This window comes from Phaseolus vulgaris, chromosome 8 (genome assembly GCF_051622355.1).
Source record: "Phaseolus vulgaris cultivar YP4 chromosome 8, ASM5162235v1, whole genome shotgun sequence".
Taxonomy (NCBI): domain Eukaryota; kingdom Viridiplantae; phylum Streptophyta; class Magnoliopsida; order Fabales; family Fabaceae; genus Phaseolus; species Phaseolus vulgaris.
The window spans coordinates 11,432,523-11,452,042 of record NC_143505.1 but is presented as its reverse complement, the minus strand read 5'-3'; the positions used below and the strand labels follow the sequence as shown (position 1 = coordinate 11,452,042).

At 29.6% G+C, this 19,520-nt stretch overlaps 1 protein-coding gene and 1 pseudogene across 2 annotated transcripts; one reads left to right on the top strand and one right to left on the bottom strand.

The window, feature by feature from the left end:
• The first annotated feature begins 9,606 nt into the window (after positions 1-9,606).
• LOC137825702 (inactive DNA gyrase subunit B3) lies at positions 9,607-16,404 on the top strand. 2 transcript variants are annotated; one of them, XM_068631439.1, is made up of 4 exons: positions 9,607-9,883; positions 12,754-12,884; positions 14,763-15,747; positions 16,202-16,404. In XM_068631439.1, exons 2-4 carry the CDS (start codon positions 12,840-12,842, stop codon positions 16,231-16,233), a joined length of 1,062 nt encoding a protein of 353 aa, XP_068487540.1. In that variant the 5' UTR covers positions 9,607-9,883; positions 12,754-12,839; the 3' UTR covers positions 16,234-16,404. The 2 variants fall into 2 exon arrangements, with proteins under 2 accessions (XP_068487540.1, XP_068487542.1); XM_068631441.1 differs by lacking the exon at positions 12,754-12,884 and having other exon boundaries at positions 9,608-9,883.
• Positions 16,405-18,693: 2,289 nt separating this feature from the next.
• LOC150025420 (uncharacterized) lies at positions 18,694-19,248 on the bottom strand (annotated as a pseudogene).
• Between the last annotated feature and the right edge of the window lie 272 nt (positions 19,249-19,520).

Here is a 19,520-nt window from a genome sequence, read left to right as displayed (position 1 = left end):
CATTTTCACATAAATCGATTTATTTTCTGTAAAACTGTGTTAAACTCTGTTTCTGCGAGAAAGTTTTAAAAGGTCAATTCACCCCCCCTCTTGAACTTTGGCACTATTAAACCCAACAATTGGTATCAAGAGCTAGGACTTGTATTTTAATCAAGTTTGTTTGTAATAATGTCTGAGTTCAATGTGCTTTTTGCTGAAGGTTCTGCTGTTAATAGACCACCTATGTTTAATGGAATGAATTATGCATTTTAGAAAGTTAGAATGAGAATTTTTATGGAATCCATTGATGCATTAATTTGGGAAGCTGTGGTCAATGGACCTTATGTGCCAATGCAGGTTGTCAAGGATGAACAAGTGGAAAAGCCAAGATCAGAATGGAATGAGACCGAAAGGAGGAAGGCTCAACATGATCTTGTGGCCAAGAACATCATAACCTCTGCATTAACAATGGATGAGTTCTTCAGGATATCCCAATGTAAGTCAGCTAAGGAGATGTGGGAAGTCTTAGAAGTGACTCATGAAGGTACTGAAGATGTGAAAAGGTCAAGGAAACATGCACTCATCCAAGAATATGAGCTGTTCAGAATGCAACCCGAGGAGAGCATTGCTGATGTGCAGAAGAGATTCACCCACATTGTGAATCACCTCACTGGCTTGGGAAAAGAATTTGACAGAGAGGAGCTCAACATAAAGATATTGAAGTGCCTCGACAGAAGCTGGCAACCAAAGGTGACAGCTATCTCTGAAAGCCGTGATCTGTCAAAATTGGGAACTGTTGCACTGTTTGGAAAGCTGATGGAGCATGAGCTAGAGCTTAAAAGACTTAAAGAGCAGGAAACAACAGAGAGAAAACCCAAAGGGCTTGTACTGAAAGCAACTGAATTGGATGAGATCAAGGAAGAAAAAGAAGATGCTGAAGATGATGACACAATCAGCCTTCTTACAAAAAGATTCAGCAAATTCCTGAGGAAGAAAAGCAAAAATAGGAATCAGCAGAAAAGAAGGTATCCTAAACCCAATGATTTAAATTCCTCTAAATATACTTGCTTTGGATGTGGCAAAACAGGGCATATCAAAACAGATTGTCCAGACAATCAAACTAAGGACAAATCTGCCAGCAAGAAATTTGAAAGGAACAAAGGAAGAAGAGCCTACATCTCATGGGAGGAAAATGAAGTATCCTCAACTAGCAGCTCTTCAACAGAAGATGAGGAGAATAATTTGTGCTTCATGATGAAGGATGAGGAGTCAAGCTCTGAATCAGTAAGTAATTTTTCTGCTAATTCTGATAACTATGATGATTTGCTTGCTGCCTTCAAGGAAACACATGATGAAGCCAATAGGCTAGCTGTAATATGTAATAAGCTGCAAAAGGTAAATAATGTGCTTGCACCTAAAGTAAAAACACTTGAGGAAGAATTGCATAAGGCCAAAACAGATTTGGTAAGCCTTGAACTGACTTGCTTGCATGCCTCTATTAAAAACTGTGAAAACTGCAAAAGATTGGAAAAACAAGTGGAATATTTGCTGAAAACCCTTTCTAATTTCACCAAGGGAAGAGAAAACCTTGAGTCTCTCCTTGGATCACAGAATGCTGTTTTCAATAAGAATGGACTTGGTTATACCCCTGGAAATACAACCAATGTCAAAAAGCTTTCAAGTTTTTTTGTTCCAGCAAAATCAGTTTTTTCAGCTTTTAACAGTGGCAAAAAGGCATCTCATGTAACCTGTTTTTACTGCATGAAATCTGGTCATACATCTAGGTCTTGCATTGCTAGAAAGCATCTTGTTCCTAAGAACTTAGCAAAATGGCTACCAAAGAGAAGGTTTTAATCTGTGCTGGACCCTATACTGAAAAGGGTACCATTTGTATATTTTTTATTCTATTTCGCAGATTGGAAGCAAGAAAAACCAGTGGTACTTGGACAGTGGTTGTTCCAAGCATATGACTGGAGATCTTACAAAGTTCATCAGCTTAAAGCTCAAAGCAGAAGGACATGTAACCTATGGTGATAATAACCGAGGGAGGATTTTGGGCAGAGGAACTGTTGGAACAGAGAATTCAACAACCATTGAGAATGTGTTGTATGTAGAAGGACTCAAGCATAGTCTTCTCAGCATAAGTCAACTTTGTGACAAAGGATACAAAGTGAATTTTGAGTAAAGTGGCTGCACAATCTCAAGTAATTCATCTAGTAAGGCACTGTTTACTGGTAAGAGAGTGAATAACATTTACTTGTTGAATATCATGGAAACTAACTCTTCAAATGAGTGCTTGCTGTCCAGAAGTGATGAGTCTTGGTTGTGGCACAGGAGGTTAGCTCACATACACACAAATCACTTGAATAAATTGAAATCTAAAGATTTAGTTTCTGGTTTACCTAACATTAAATTTCAGGATAACAGGCTTTGTGATGCTTGTGTGAAAGGTAAACAAATCAAATCCTCTTTCAAGTTAAAATATATTGTCTCTACAAAAAATCCATTGGATGTGCTACATATGGACTTATTTGGTCCATCTAGAGTTGCTAGCTTGGCTAGAAATTTGTATGCTTTGGTTATTGTGGATGATTACTCTAGATTTACATGGACTCTATTTCTTGCACATAAACATGATGCTTATTCTGCCTTTAAGAGATTAGCAAAAATTTTGGAAAATGAAAATGGTTGCTGCATTAAATCAATTCGAAGTGATCATGGGGGAGAGTTTCAAAATGCTAAGTTTGAGAGGTTCTGTGAGAAGCATGGGATAGCTCATACCTTTTCAGCCCCTAGGACACCCCAACAAAATGGTGTAGTTGAAAGGAAAAATAGATCACTAGAGGAACTTGCTAGAACTATGTTAAATGAATCTAAGCTTCCTAAGTATTTTTGGGCTGATGCTGTTTATACTGCAGGTTATGTCTTAAATAGGACCTTAATAAGACCAATTCTTAAGAAAACCCCATATGAATTATATAAGGGCAGAAAACCTAGTGTGAGTCACCTTAGAGTATTTGGGTGTAAATGTTTTGTATTGAATAATGGCAAAGAAAATCTTGGTAAGTTTGATGCTAAATCTGATGAAGGTGTGCACATTGGTTATGCTTTGAATGGTCATGCATATAGAGTCTTCAATAAAAGGCTGCTTATAGTAGAAGAATCAATGCATGTTGTTTTTGATGAAACTGATCATAGCCTATCTAAAACTGCTGATGAACCTGACAGTAATGAATTTAAATCTGTTTTAAATCAAAATGAATCGATTCATTTTGATACTGCTGATATACATGCTAGACAAGAATCTACTGCAGCTGCAGGTTTGCCAAAAGAGTGGAAAACCCCAAGAGACTTAACCCTTGATAATGTCATTGGAAACATTGAGAAAGGAGTGTCAACTAGAAAATCCTTGAACAATTTCTGTGAAGCAATGGCCTTTGTATCTCAAGTTGAACCCAAGAATTTGAATGAAGCTCTCAAGGACAGCAACTGGATTTTAGCTATGCAAGAGGAACTGAATCAGTTTGCTCTTAATGAGGTCTGGACTCTTGTTCCTAGAATACCTGAGATGAATGTAATTGGAACAAAATGGGTATTTAGAAACAAGATGGATGAGCATGGAGTGATCACCAGAAACAAGGTTAGGCTTGTAGCTAAAGGGTACAATCAAGAAGAAGGAATAGACTATGATGAGACATATGCACCAGTGGCTCGGTTAGAAGTTGTTAGACTGCTGCTTGCCTTCTCCTGCATCAAAGGGTTCAAGCTATTTCAAATGGATGTGAAAAGTGCCTTTCTAAATGGTTATATAAATGAAGAAGTATTTGTTTCACAACCACCAGGTTTTGAAGACCATCAACATCCAGAATATGTGTTCAAACTCCAAAAGGCTCTCTATGGACTCAAGCAAGCTCCTAGGCAATGGTATGAGAGGCTGAGTGATTTTCTCACCTCACAAGGCTATGACAGAGGCACATCAGATAAGACCCGAACCCACCTAACTCGATATGGACCCACGCTAAATCTTCTCGAATGGACCGAGCCGACCCAATTCGACATGGGCTTGGGTCGACTCGGCTGACATGCGCCCAAGCCGAATCGGCTCGATATGGGTATGAAATGACTCAACATAGGCCAGGCAGCATTAGGTTGACATGGGCCCAGATCAATTCATCTCAAAATGGGCCTGGGTCGATGAGGCTCAACATGGTCCTAGGTCGATGAGGCTCGACATGGCCCAAGTCGACTCGGTTCGACATGGGCCCGGACTGACTCGGCTCCACATGGGCCCGGGTTGATTTAGCTCAAAATGTGCCCATACCAACTCGGCTCGTCATTGGCCCGAATCGACTCGGCTCGATGTGGTTGTAACATCTTGATCAATCTACCGTGTTGATTTTCATCTTCGATGTAGTAGAAACTCGAAATGGAAACTTTAGCTCTGATGCTTTACTTGCTTCTTTAAACAATTGCTTGCTCTTCAAATAGTGTCTTTATCTATAAAGATTCAAACATTGAAACTTGATTTGTGTATGTACTCAAATCTTCTCTTTGTTGTTCTATTCATAAACATTTTCATGATAGAGACTTGAATAGGAGATATCTGCTCTAATGTAATTTGCATGTGTTTAACATGTATTTGCGCTTTCAAATACTTTCTTTATTTGACTAAAGTAAAACATTGAAGATTTGGCAATTTTGGACTTTAATCTTCCCTTGTCTTTACTTTTCACTTTCTTCTTCTCATACGACGCTCTATATGGAATGTTCATATTTGAGCTTTGGGTGTCGTATCACTTATTTGTGTTGGACATCTCAAGGATCCAACTTTGTTGTTTGATGAAGTCATGTTAAAGACTAGCTGCCTTAAGTGTCTTAGTAGTTTAGTTTTTATTTTGTGTGTTTTGATTTATCTTTTGCCTTAAGAAATTATGATAATCCAATAACAAATATTTTTTAACTGGTTAAAACATCTTTCAACTTATTTTAAATTGTTTTCTGGAAAGTTACAATTTTCAATATGTTATCTTTTAAATCAATTGATTAAAAATACTTAAAAAAAATTAGATTTTCCTGAAATATGTTTTATATACTGAAAACCATGTAACATTAGGAATGTTTTCAGTTTGAGTACTTTCTATCTGAGAAAAATTAGTTTTCATGCATATTACATTTTTTAAGTGAAATCAACATATTGTTTTGATTTTTTAACAAGTTGATTTTACTTAAGTGCATCATTTTTATAAAAACCATTTTTGTTAAATCTCTATAAAAGGGTCAGCATTATTTTGGAAAAAGGTTACTCATACAATTTACAATTTTACATTTGTGAGGACCTTTATGATTCAAGTTTTTGAAAAAAAATTAGTCTTTGAAAGATTTTTTAGGTTTCTTGTTGCAAAACTTTCATCATTTAGATTAAGGTCAAAGATATTTCATTGTTGTTGTGGATTTGAGGAATCCTTTTGTATTTCTTGATTCACTTTTCATGTTAATTCGTTCTTTCTATACTACATTTTATTTCTATTTTAGATAGTGTTTCTTGGTGTGTTTCACTGCTATGACAAGGTGTTACAGTGAGCGGTGTAGGTTTTGGTAGTGTTCAATAATTGTTTTGTATTTCTTTTCAATAAATTGTGTTGTTTTTAGTGAAATTCACCTCGGTGTGAGATGGGACTAAATGTAGCTCTATTGTCAGTGAACCAGTATAAAATCTTGGTGTCTTTTATGTGTTCTTTATCCTTGTTTTATAATTTGTCTGCATAATAACTTGTACTGATATAATCAATCGGTTGTTTTAAAAAATCAATTTGTTATTTTTGTTCACTCCACACTTGTTTGATAATATGTAATAACTGAAACTATTATGATAATTGATATTGGTTGTTACATTTAATATTGATATGTTTTGTATCAATTTGGATTAGTTACTGATTAAATATCAATTGAAACAATTCATAGTTTAAGAAGTTTTCATTAATACTAATATACTCAGGTTTTCTTAAAGCGTTGATTAATACTTCTGAATTTTGTACCTATCATATAAACTGTAAAAATATTTTTCTAGTATTTCTTGATCATAAAAAGATTTTGTTAATTCCAAAAATAACCTATTGAAATTAATCTAGATATTTGTTTCTTTTAAAACAAATTTAAATCTTTCCAACTATATATTTGATTTATAAGATTGTGTTATAAGATCAATGTACTGAAGAATTTAATCAATTTTTTTAAATAAAACATATTCATTTCCTATATCAGTGTATTTTAACTACAAAAAATCAATATGTTTGGTATAACAATCTGTTAAAATTATTTCTGAATTGTTATAAACACATTATTTGCGAATATCTTCTAAGTACAATTTCTCCCTCTCTTAAACTTAGCTTCCCCTTGTTTCAACAGATTGTACTTCGAATCTTCTTTCTCTTTGTATATCTTTGTTTGCAGTAGCTTGATATATCTTTAATCCTCATCTGTGTGAATCACACTCTTTAATTTCATTGGTTTTCCGTTAGAGTTAAACACTTGATATGGAAACTTTGGTTACCAACTTTATATGCGTCTTTACAATCCTTTGATAATGTTTGGTAATAATATCAATATTAGTGAACATTATAATCAACATAATAATTCATAGGTATCAATGAAACAATATCTCATAATATCTTTGAATCATCGAGACCTTCTATTCTCAAATATTTCATAGTAAATTCTTTTTCAAATCCTTTTCAAGGTAACACAATATTAAAACGTTGAAGCATAATTACAATTTAACTTGGATATGCATCCACAAAAATATATTTTGAAAAACTCTTTTATATAAAAAATGCACATGCCCTATTTTTTTGAAAGTTCCCATTTAATACCATATACCATGTTCATATAAAACTTTCTAATACAATCTTAAACTTAATTCTAATTGTAGAGTTATATTAAAAAAATTATAATCATTATGGAAAGTGTTTTTCATTCACAAAACATTGAAGCACATGATCAATGATGAGACATGCGAGTTGGTTCGCATAATCCACCATAAAAAAATTTAGTATAATTCAATGTTATTGAAATGGAACAACAACAATGATTCTCTTAAAGTCACTACAAGAAAATCACTACATAAAAACCAATTTTAGAGGTTAAAAATAACTAGTCACTATATTGACTAAATTTGATACTATTTTAGAGACTAAAAAAGTTATTTGTATCTAAAGTAGGTTCTAAATTTATAAACTAGTTTCTAAATTGGTATATAATTAACTAATTAGTATCTAATTAACTACCAAGGTTTGGGTTATCAATTTTAGAATCTAAAGTAGTTGGTAACTAAAAACTTGGTAGTTAATTAGATACCAATTTAGAAACTAATTTATAAATTTAGAAAATACTTTATATACAAAAAGAATTTAGTCTCTAAAATAATATCTAATTTTGTCAATATAGTGACTAATTATTTTTTGTCTCTACATTAGTTTATATTTAATGATTTAGTATTGAGTCAAGACACAATTATAATCAATTACTATAGATTTTTTAGTAGCTCAAACAATAATATTTTTATTTTTTATACATTTATTTGTTTATAAAATATTTAACTTTTACATAATTAATTGATGTAAATATTGGTTTTATATTTATTTATTTTATTTAAATTTATTATCAATAATAAATTGATGTAACATAAAGAAGTAAAACATTAAAATAAAATAATCTTTTCAACATTCACAAATATTTTTTTTTTTAATTTTGTTTATGTAGATTTATCGATAGACCATAAACCAATTATATGAGATAGACTAATAAAATTAACTTGCAACTTTTATACAAGATGAAAATAATAAATTTTTAGAATATTAGATAAATAGTTAACTAAAATACTTGGATCATACTAATTTTGTGAATATGTTATGAATCAAATAAGTTGTCCATAAGTATATTCTAGAATTTCTTAACTTGGGTGAGATGATAAAAGTATTGTTTAGGGGTGATGTAGATTTATGAGAACTCATTTAATAATAAAAAAATACATTTTAAAAGTTTTTGTTTTATTATTATTTTAAACTAAGTTATAACTTCATCTATAAAAAGTAAAAAGAAATTGTGATAAATCTATATCATTTTAGACTTTATTTTTTAAATTCTTTATTTTCTTTCTCACAATATTTTACATACTAACATTTCTCAATCCTAGAAAATCATCTTCATTTTGTTCGTTCTTCTCTCTCATGTTTTTTACACCCTAACTTTGTCCATCTTCAACTTTTTTTTATTCTCTCTCACTTTTTTTCACACTAACTTTACTCATCTTCATCTTTTTCGTTATTCTCTCTCACGTTTACAGCGTTGTTTAACCCTAGAAATTCATCTAGGGTATTATTGGTACTATTTTGCTACTAAATTTAGAATTTAAATAATTGGTAGTTAAAACTTTGGTAACTAATTGAATATCAATTTAGAAATTATTTATAATAATAGAAACTAATTTAGAAATCAATAATTTTTTTAACCTCTAAAATAGTATCTAATTTAGTCGTTATAGAACCTAATTATTTTTTATTTCTAAAATTGATTTCTATTCAATAATTTTCTTGTAGTAGTGTATTAAAAAAGAGAGTATAGTAAGTCATTTTGATATTGCATTATATTATAATGAAAATATATCAGAAATCAAAACTAACAAATACTACTTCAAAAAAAAAACATATATTTCTTAAATTTCAAATTAAAGTAACCATGAAATCACTAACAGATTTATCAAACAAAAATTAAAATTATAAAATAAAATAACTCAACTATAGTATTTTAAAATTTCACTTCTTTTAATACACTATAAGAAAATCATTGAATAGAAACCAATTTTAAAGATAAAAAAATAATTAGTTGTGACCAAATTAGATATTATTTTAAAGACAAAAAAAAATTGTTTCTAAATTGGTATCTAATTAGCTAGTTAGGCTTTTGCTATCAAATTTAAAATTCAAGTAATTGCTAGTAAATTAAATATCAATTTAAAAATTATTTATAATAATAGAAATTAATTTAAAAATTAATAATATTTTTATTTTCTAAAATAATATCTAATTTAATTATTATAATAATTAAATATCTAGAATTGATTTTTATTTAATAATTTTTTAGTAATGATATATTGTTGATGTAATCAATGAGAAGATTATCATCTCATTTAATGTAACCATCAAATCTCTAAAATATTTTGTAAAATATTATTCAAAGGTTAAATCTTAAAAGATCTTAATTATTTTATTTAAAAAATAATAAATATATATATTTTTTAATATTTTCATTAATTAGTTGTTTTTATCATTATGATAATAATTATAATTTTTAAAAAGTTCTTAACTGCCTATATTAAAAATAATAATAACTGTTTTTAATGTACTTATGCTAAACATTATCACTATTTCTATAACAATTGATAATTTTTTATGATATTAAAATAAATTTTAAGAATAAGATAAAATAATAAATTGTAAGATATAACATCAATATTAAGAATGTTTTATAATTTTGAAAAACAGTAATTATTATTGAGATTTTTGAATATTTGTTAATTATTAAAATTCTCACTAGTATCCTTATAAATACCCAAAAAAGCTTTAGAGTTTTAGGGATTCTACATCATTGGGATCAGCCATAATAACTCTCTGTTGGACTCTAGTCATTGGAAAAGCAAGAGTCACCCATTGCCACAGACTGAGTCGGTTAGGCTTTAATTCAATCTTGAAACCTTCAACTTTACCTACTTCTATAAAATCCTCTATAAAATCTCCTTCAAATTCTCAAAGACTATAATTTCTCACCGTCTCTCTTCAATTTCTGCGACGACCACCATTGTTCTTCGGAAAAGCTTCGATGATGATTTGATTATGCCGTTCATCACCAAGTATGTTTATAACATTTAGTTTTGTTTTAAATTTTTATTTGCATAATATATAATATGTATATTATACTAGAATATTAGGTTCTGTGTTTGAATTTAGTATATATTTGTTTTTAGATATTCCTACAGTAATATTTGTTTCATTGAGGCGGTGATACCATTTTTTAGCTTTATCCATAAATATATGACAGTAGTATATTTTCACAGATTTGTTATAACCAGTTATAACCTATTCCTTTGAGAATGGTAGGATTTTATTGATCTATTTTATACATATGCAACAATTGTGTTTTCTTTTTGTATATCTTTAATATCTTTAAGAGTAATGTCTTCATAGATTTAAACTCTCAGGTGTAGCATATTTACAATTTTGTTTTGTATATCTTAGAGTTATGTCTTCACAGATTTAAAATTTGTTTTGTAAGATGTAGCATATTTACAATTTTGTTTTGTATATCTTAGAGTTATGTCTTCATAGATTTAAATTTTGTTTTGTAAGAGTAGTATTTTCTTAGATCTGAAATGTAAGAGTGGTGTTTTTTAGATCTGAAACGTAAGGGTGTTGTCTCTTAGATCTGGAACGTAAGGGTGTTGTCTCTTAGATCTGGAACGTAAGGGTGTTGTCTCTTAGATCTGGAACGTAAGGGTGTTGTCTCTTAGATCTGGAACGTAAGGGTGTTGTCTCTAAGATCTGGAACGTAAGGGTGTTGTCTCTAAGATCTGAAACGTAAGGGTGTTGTCTCTAAGATCTGAAACGTAAGGGTGTTGTCTCTAAGATCTGAAACGTAAGGGTGTTGTCTCTAAGATCTGAAACGTAAGGGTGTTGTCTCTAAGATCTGAAACGTAAGGGTGTTGTCTCTAAGATCTGAAACGTAAGGGTGGTGTCTCTTAGATCTGAAACGTAAGGGTGGTGTCTCTTAGATCTGAAACGTAAGGGTGGTGTCTCTTAGATCTGAAACGTAAGGGTGGTGTCTCTTAGATCTGAAACGTAAGGGTGGTGTCTCTAAGATCTGAAACGTAAGGGTGGTGTCTCTTAGATCTGAAACGTAAGGGTGGTGTCTCTTAGATCTGAAACGTAAGGGTGGTGTCTCTTAGATCTGAAACGTAAGGGTGGTGTCTCTTAGATCTGAAACGTAAGGGTGGTGTCTCTTAGATCTGAAACGTAAGGGTGGTGTCTCTTAGATCTGAAACCGTAAGGGTGGTGTCTCTTAGATCTGAACCTTAAGGGTGGTGTCTCTTAGATCTGAAACGTAAGGGTGGTGTCTCTTAGATCTGAAACGTAAGGGTGGTGTCTCTTAGATCTGAAACCGTAAGGGTGGTGTCTCTTAGATCTGAACCGTAAGGGTGGTGTCTCTTAGATCTGAACCTTAAGGGTGGTGTCTCTTAGATCTGAACCTTAAGGATGGTGTCTCTTAGATCTGAACCTTAAGGGTGGTGTTTCTCTAGATCTGAACCTTAAGGGTGGTGTTTCTCTAAGACCTGAACCTTAAGGGTGGTGTCTCTCTAGATCTGAACCTTAAGGGTGGTGTTTCTCTAAGATCTGAACCTTAAGGGTGGTGTTTCTCTAGATCTGAACCTTAAGGGTGGTGTCTCTCTAGATCTGAACCTTAAGGGTGGTGTTTCTCTAGATCTGAACCTTACGTAAGAGTAGTGTTTTCTTAGATCTGAACCTTACGTAAGAGTAGTGTTTTCTTAGATCTGAACCGTACGTAAGAGTAGTTCACAGACATGATAGGAGTACCGCGTTTCCCAGACATGATAGGAGTACCGCGTTTCCCAGGCATGATAGGAGTACCGCGTTTCCCAGGCATGATAGGAGTACCGCGTTTCTAGACATGATAGTTTTCTAGACATGATAGGAGTACCTCGTCCCCATACATGATCTGTAAGAGTACCTCGTCCCCATACATGATCTGTAAGAGTACCTCGTCCCCATACATGATCTGTAAGAGTACCTCGTCCCCATACATGATCTGTAAGAGTACCTCGTCCCCATACATGATCTGTAAGAGTAACTCGTCCCCATACATGATCTGTAAGAGTAACTCGTTCCCATACATGATCTGTAAGAGTAACTCGTTCCCATACATGATCTGTAAGAGTAACTCGTTCCCATACATGATCTGTAAGAGTAACTCGTTCCCTTACATGATCTGTAAGAGTAACTCGTTCCCTTACATGATCTGGAAGAGTAACTCGTTCCCATACATGATCTGTAAGAGTAACTCGTTCCCATACATGATCTGTAAGAGTAACTCGTTCCCATACATGATCTGTAAGAGTAACTCGTTCCCATACATGATCTGTAAGAGTAACTCGTTCCCATACATGATCTGTAAGAGTAACTCGTTCCCATACATGATCTGTAAGAGTAACTCGTTCCCATACATGATCTGTAAGAGTAACTCGTTCCCATACATGATGTGTTAGAGTAACTCGTTCCCATACATGACCTGTAAGAGTAACACTTTTCCATACATGATCTGGAAGAGTAGCGCGTTGCTAGATAGTTTCCAAATCTGATCTAAAACAGTAACAAACACGTTTCGAGATCTAGATTCTTTAAAAAAAAGCAAATATAAAAAAACAAATATCTCTTCTTTTACATTAAGAGAAAGAATATCACTGATCTAAAACAGTAACAAACACGTTTCGAGATCTAGATTCTTTAAAAAAAAGCAAATATAAAAAAACAAATATCTCTTCTTTTACATTAAGAGAAAGAATATCACTTTTTAATATTTAAAAATATAATATTATGTGTTTTAATCCATTTTTTATCCTATTTTTTTTTATGACATTTGTTTATTTTTGTTTGGAGGTTTCTATTTTTTTTTTCATTTTTAGTTATCCATATATTTTTTTGACTTCAGACAGATATAAAAAACAAGATTTGGGGTTGAAAGAATTTGATTTGGAACCTTGCCTGCAATCATTCCATTAAAGACTTAAAACTCTAATGGACAAGATGGACATACTTTTGAATCCTAATGCAAAATGTGTGGTATGTAGTCTTTCATCATTTTACACTGTTTTGCTTTGTACTAGCTATTTTATAGAACCTCAAGGATACTTTATACATATTTGTAAAATGTTAAATGTATTATTGACTTTTTTTTAAGTGACCTAAAATACATAAAAGTCTGACCTATTATTTATCATAAAATATTGATTTATAAACCAATTTTTGTATCCTTTTAAGTATGGTTTGTTTAGTCAAAATGTTTAATAAAAAAATAATAATATATAATTTTAATACATTATTAAAAATTGAACATGATAATAACGTAATATTAATAAAAAATATATTATTTGTCTACCATATTTTTTTGAATTAGACTTCTATAAAAATCTAAACCTGACTTAATTTGGACTTTGTAATTTTGTCATGTATCCATGCTGGTAGTTTTTGGAGGATTTCTTCCGTCATTTTCTCTTGTACCCATACTTACAAATATTGAAAATATATATTTTGAGTTCTACAATCCTGTAGAGTATAAAGTTATTTTAATTGTACAATCTATAATACACTTATAATTCAGGATGTGTAATTTTTAATACAAATTTTAAAATATAAATTTTGTATTTTAAATTATATAATCTAAAATACAAATTTGTATTTTAGATTTTACAATTAAAAATATATAATTTAACTACATTTGTGTTTTAGAATGTGCAATTTGTAATACAAATTTTATATTTTAGATTATATATTTCATAATACAATTTTTTTATATTTCAAAATTTGTATTATGAAAAATTTGACTTTTAAATTATATAATATGAGAAGTAATTGGATTTTAATTACAAAAAAATTTAATGACAAATCTCAAAAAAATAATTTATATATTTTTTGAAGTATGGGTGTAGGAAGAAACATAGAGCTGCAATAAGAAATAATCTAGTTTTGGTTCTATTTCTATCCCTTTTCAAAACTAATACAAAATATTAATATTAATTTATTATTTTTTTTATTAAACATGTAATTTAATCAATTATATTCATTTAGAATTTTTATATCCTAAATTTTTGTACATTCATGTATTATTTTTTAATTCTGGATGTTAACTTACTAAAATTGGCAGTGATGTATTATATTAGGTGTTATGATGTACTTATTTTAACTTTTATACTATAAATGTTAATAATCAATAAAATAATATTTTATTTCAATTTTTTAATTTTATAAAGTTCTATTTATTATTATTTGTAATATATGACTTATTTAATTAATATTATTACTTTATTAGTGTCAGTTTGACACTGTTTAAACCCTGTAGTAATGTATTGTTGATATGTTAAACTATATGTCTACTTTTATAAAAATAAAAAAGTGTTATTATGAATTTAAGTCAATTGGCAAGATTATTATGGAAAAATAATATTATTAAGAGTTTTAATTGTACTAAAACCTTAGTGCAATTCTTTTAGTACTAAGTTTTAACTTAATATTTAAATTTTACTTTAGTAACAAGTAGGCTTTTTAAACAATAGAAATGAGTAAATTTAACTCTTCTATGACTTTAATTAGAAAACTATGACATCAAATTTTTAAACAAATAAAATCATATTTTAAAATACAATTTTATTATTTCTTTTCTTACTTTGAAAACAAAATTTTGTTTTAAAATTAGGTTTTTTACATTAGAAGTGTGTTTTTAAACACTGGTCGTTAAATAAATTAGATAACTTATTTTAAATCTATTTATTTCTTCCACTCATTAAAAGTTAGTGTTTTAAAATACAACTTCTTTCTTATAATTTTTAAAAAAATAAATACTTTTTTTTTTTTTTGGAAATGTAAAATACCACAAATTTTGTTAGAAGTCTTTCATCCCTTAATAGTTTTCTTCTTATTGAAAAATTGTTCTCCTATTTTCAGAAGAGGAAATTTGACCAATATATGAACTGTCATAAAATTGCTGTTCTTGGACTTATCACTAGAGAGAGATGTTGTAATGAAAATGGCATCCTATATGAGAAAGTAGAACCTTGCAGTGATTGTAGTCAAGGTTGTCCTCACCTAGGTGTCTTTGATGCCTTTGTTGAAGGGTCAAGCCCAATGAAACAACAACCTTTGAAAAAATATAGTAAATGTTTGTTGACTACTACTAAGTATATTAGTAGTACAGAGACATCAATGAAGGAGAAATCAACTATGAAATTTTCAAAAGCACTAGAACCATTGCTCAATGGGGATTTTGACAATTCAGATGAGAAATCACTTTCTCTACACTCAGAAGATGAAGATATGGAACTCAATCAGACACAAAACAACTCATTGTCAAATGATAATGAAATTCCAAGGCCAGTTATTCCCATTGGACCTCGTTTTCAAGCTTATGTTCCTAAGTGGGAAGGCTCACCAAGTGTAAGATGTTATAATAATGATGATTTAAAGTGGCTGGGTGTTCAAGTTTGGCCAATGCCTACTATTAGTGAAAACATTACAAAAAGTATTGGGGAAGGTAGGCCTCACTCATGCTCCTGTAAAAAACCAGGATCAGTTGAATGTGTTAGACTACATATTAGTGAAGCAAGAGAACTCTTGAAATTGGAGATTGGTGCAACATTTTCAAGTTGGAAGTTTGATGAAATGGGAGAAGAAGTTTCAGGGTCATGGACCTTAGAAGAGCATAAGAAATTTGAATCTCTATACAAATTAAATACATCCTCAAATGCCAAAAAATTTTGGAAGTTTGCCATGAAACACTTTCCATCCAAATCCTTGAAATGCATGTTAAATTACTATTATAATGTACACATCCCAAGACGTTTGAGTATGGAGACAAGAAGATCCTTGCATGAAGTTGACAGTGATGATGATGATCAAGATGAGAACTTCAATAAAAAGGATTCATTGACAGGTATAATAATAGTTAATGTTACAATATGTATAGATACATTGGCAGGTATAATAATAGTTAATGTTACAATATGTAGATAATAAATTTTGTGATGTTATAATGTCATATATGAGTATAATCATTTTGATTTTATTCCTTCAATTTTTTTAGTTTTTCTAAATTTTGAAAGTTGTAAAATTAACCTTATTATATGTCACTACATGCATATAAATAATTTCTTGTATTCACACATGAATTTTTTTTTTTTTTATAAAACTCATGATAGACATGTGTGATTATATAAAAATTGTTGTAAATTTTTTTATATTGTTTGTTAATATGAATATTTTTTGAATTTATTTTAATGTTATATAATGTTGTTTGTAGTATTTAAATTATATACATAACTATGATTTACAATGATTAGAGGAAGTCAAATTATTATATAATTTTGGTGCATCATTCTTATTTACAGGTAGGAGCTTCTTATCACTTTATCCTAAATGAGGACTTTGAATTTGACATAGGTGAGAGCAACCTTTAGACTAGAGAACATATAGTTTTATCTAAGTAAACCTTATTTAAGGGTAAGTTTCCTCTTTGTATGAACTTACTACTACTCAATTTTGAGGATGATAATAACTTTTTTATTTAATATATTATTAAAATTTTGGATGATTTTTCATCTTTTTCCTATTTCTCTTTAATTTACTCACTTTGAGATAATAATTTGAATTACTTTTCAATTATAATTGAAACAGTTAAGATTTGTCTAAAATTTTGAGAATGGTTTATCAATTATGTTAATCTATATTAGTTAATTCTAGGTATTGTTATCACATGCAAGAAGTTGGATAACACGTATGTGATGTTTTTAAGTAATATTATTTTTGTTCTAACTTTAACAAAAATCAAAACACCATAGGCTTGATGTTCAAAACTTAAAATGACAACTAAATAAAAAAAAAATTGTCTTATGTTTCTAACTATATGATCCTTCTTCAATTTCAAAACCAAATATAAAAGAAATTGTCTTATGTTTCTAGCTATATAACCCTTCTTCAATCCCAACATAATTGTCATCAATATTCAATGGAGCATATCCCTTCTTTCCGCTTTTCCTTCATATAACTTTTGTCAAAGTTAAGTAATTTTTCGAACTCAAAATCAGAGTTATCATGCAATTCATTCTCAACTCCAATTTGAATCTTCTTTTTGCCCTTCCTTGTTGGAGATGTATAAGTATAATCATTTTGATTTTATTCCTTCAATTTTCTTTAGTTTTTCTAAATTTTGAAAGTTGTAAAATTAACCTTATTATATGTCACTACATGCATATAAATAATTCCTTTGTATTCACACATGAATTGTTTTTTATTGTTTTTTTCATGATAGACATGTGTGGTTATATAAAAATTGTTGTAAATTTTTTTATATTGTTTGTTAATAAGAATATTTTTGAATTTATTTTAATGTTATATAATGTTGTTTGTAGTATTTAAATTATATACATAACTATGATTTACACTGATTAGAGGAAGTCAAATTATTATATAATTTTGGTGCATCATGTTTTATTTACAAGTAGGAGCTTCTTATCACTTTATCCTAAACGAGGACTTTGAATTTGACATAGGTAAGAGCAACCTTTACACTAGATTACATATAGTTTTATCTAAGTAAACTTTGTTTAAGGGTAAGTTTCCTCTTTGTATGAACTTACTACTACTCAATTTGGAGGATGATAATCACTTTTTTTTATTTAATATATTATTAAAATTTTGGATGATTTTTCATTCTTTTCCTATTTCTCTTTAATTTACTTACTTTGAGATAATAATTTGAATTACTTTTCAATTATAATTGAAATAATTAAGATTTGTTCTCTTTAATTTACTGTGTAAAATTTTGAGAATGGTTTATCAATTATGTTAATCTATATTACTTAATTGTAGGTATTGTTATCACATGCAAGAAGTTGGATAATATGTGATGTTTTTAAGTAATATTATTTTTGTTCTAACTATAACAAAAATCAAAACACCACAAGCTTCATGTTTAAAACTTAAAATAACAACTAAATAAAAATAAATAAATTGTCTTATGTTTCTAACTATATGACCATTTTTCAATCTCAAAATTAAATATAAAAGAAATTGTCTTATATTTCTAACTATATAACCCTTCTTCAATCCCAACATAATTGTCTTCAATATCTAATGGAACGTATCCTTCCTCTCCACTTTTCCTTCATAGAAACTCTTGACAAAGTTAAGTAATTTTTCGAACTCAGAATCAGAGTTATTATGTAATTCATTCTCAACTCCAATTTGAATCTTCTCTTTGCCCTTCCTTGTTGGAGATTAAGTTGTAGCTTTTTTAGAAACATGGGAAGATCCAATGAAAATATCACTACTACTTGATGGTTTCTTTCTTTTACTAGTTTTTTTTGTCTCTTATTGGTTCTCAAACACTTGAAACTTCATAAACAGTTTTCCAATTAAGAGGGTGATCATCCTCAAAAACCAACTCATTTCCCTCTATTCATTATTATTATCATCATTTACTTGTCTCACTACATATCACACCCTTCAACCTTCAATTTCATTGAGTACAATAGGATTTATTTTGTTTCTAATATTGTATCTTTGAGCAAGTTGTTGGCTACACTTTAAGTAAACCAAATCATGCAACCTTTTGTGCTCCAACCTATCTTTTTCTTTTAATGAATATGAATTATGAATAAGTAAAATGTAAATTAATTTTTTTTTTTACATTCTAAAAATAATAATGAAATGAGTTATGTTATAAAAAATAGTTATGATTTGTTTAAATATATTCTAATTGTGCTCAAAGTAATATTGATTATTAGTTTTTGTAAGTTGAAAGTTGTGTATCCACAATTCTTCCATATTTTTATAAAAATAAAATAACTTCGAATGTAACATTATATCATATAATTTATACTTAATGCAATTTGGAAAGCGTTAGTGTGTTACATGGGGTTATAGTCTTCTTTGATTTTTTGACAAAGTCATCATCAAAGAGTTCAATTCCACCCTTATAACGAGGTAACCCAGTTAAAAATATTTGTTGCACGTTTTTACTTGACACCAACCTTTTGATGCAAGCATACAATCCAGTTTTCACTTCCAAATCATATTCTATTTTCAGGTTGGAATAATATAACTTTGAATTCAGAAAGTGACTAGTTGTATGCAAAGGAAGATGAAGTTGACATCTATTATCAATGATTGTAAATACATTCTTATATTTATTTTCATTGTTATTAAATGATTTTATTATTGTTTCTTTGACTTTCTGCATTACTTTGTATATAAAATCCATAACTACTTTTCTCTCTCCATCCACTAGACGAAGTTCATAAATAAGAGGATTGATGACTTTGAGAGTAAATACGACATAATTCCAAAATAAATGCATAAGAACAAATTTTGTAGTTTCATTCCCCTTAACTTCCTTTGACATCTTGTTCTTGCTTCATTCATCTGAAATAAACATTTTTCTCAAATTTTCCTTCTTTTGATACAACCTTTGTAATAAACCTTGTAACCGCATGTCTCACCAATTTCTTCATATTTATAAATGGACTTAAGGAAACTAAAATGGCTTTATATAAATCCAACAAGACTAATTCCTCTTTGAATTGTCTACTTTATTAAAGGAAGATTTATGATTTCTTCAAGCATTAAATTTATATAATGCAGCACTAGGAGTCCCATAGTTTTTCTCTTGTCTTCACAAATTTAGAACCATATCGACTTAACAAACAT

Excerpts from the sequence above, each read along its gene's own strand:
- LOC137825702 (XM_068631439.1), top strand. The coding sequence starts at position 12,840 with ATGGACAAGATGGACATACTTTTGAATCCTAATGCAAAATGTGTG. Across the intron at positions 12,885-14,762 it reads ATCCTAATGCAAAATGTGTG|AAGAGGAAATTTGACCAATA; the intron begins GTATGTAGTCTT and ends TCCTATTTTCAG. Across the intron at positions 15,748-16,201 it reads TAAAAAGGATTCATTGACAG|GTAGGAGCTTCTTATCACTT; the intron begins GTATAATAATAG and ends TCTTATTTACAG.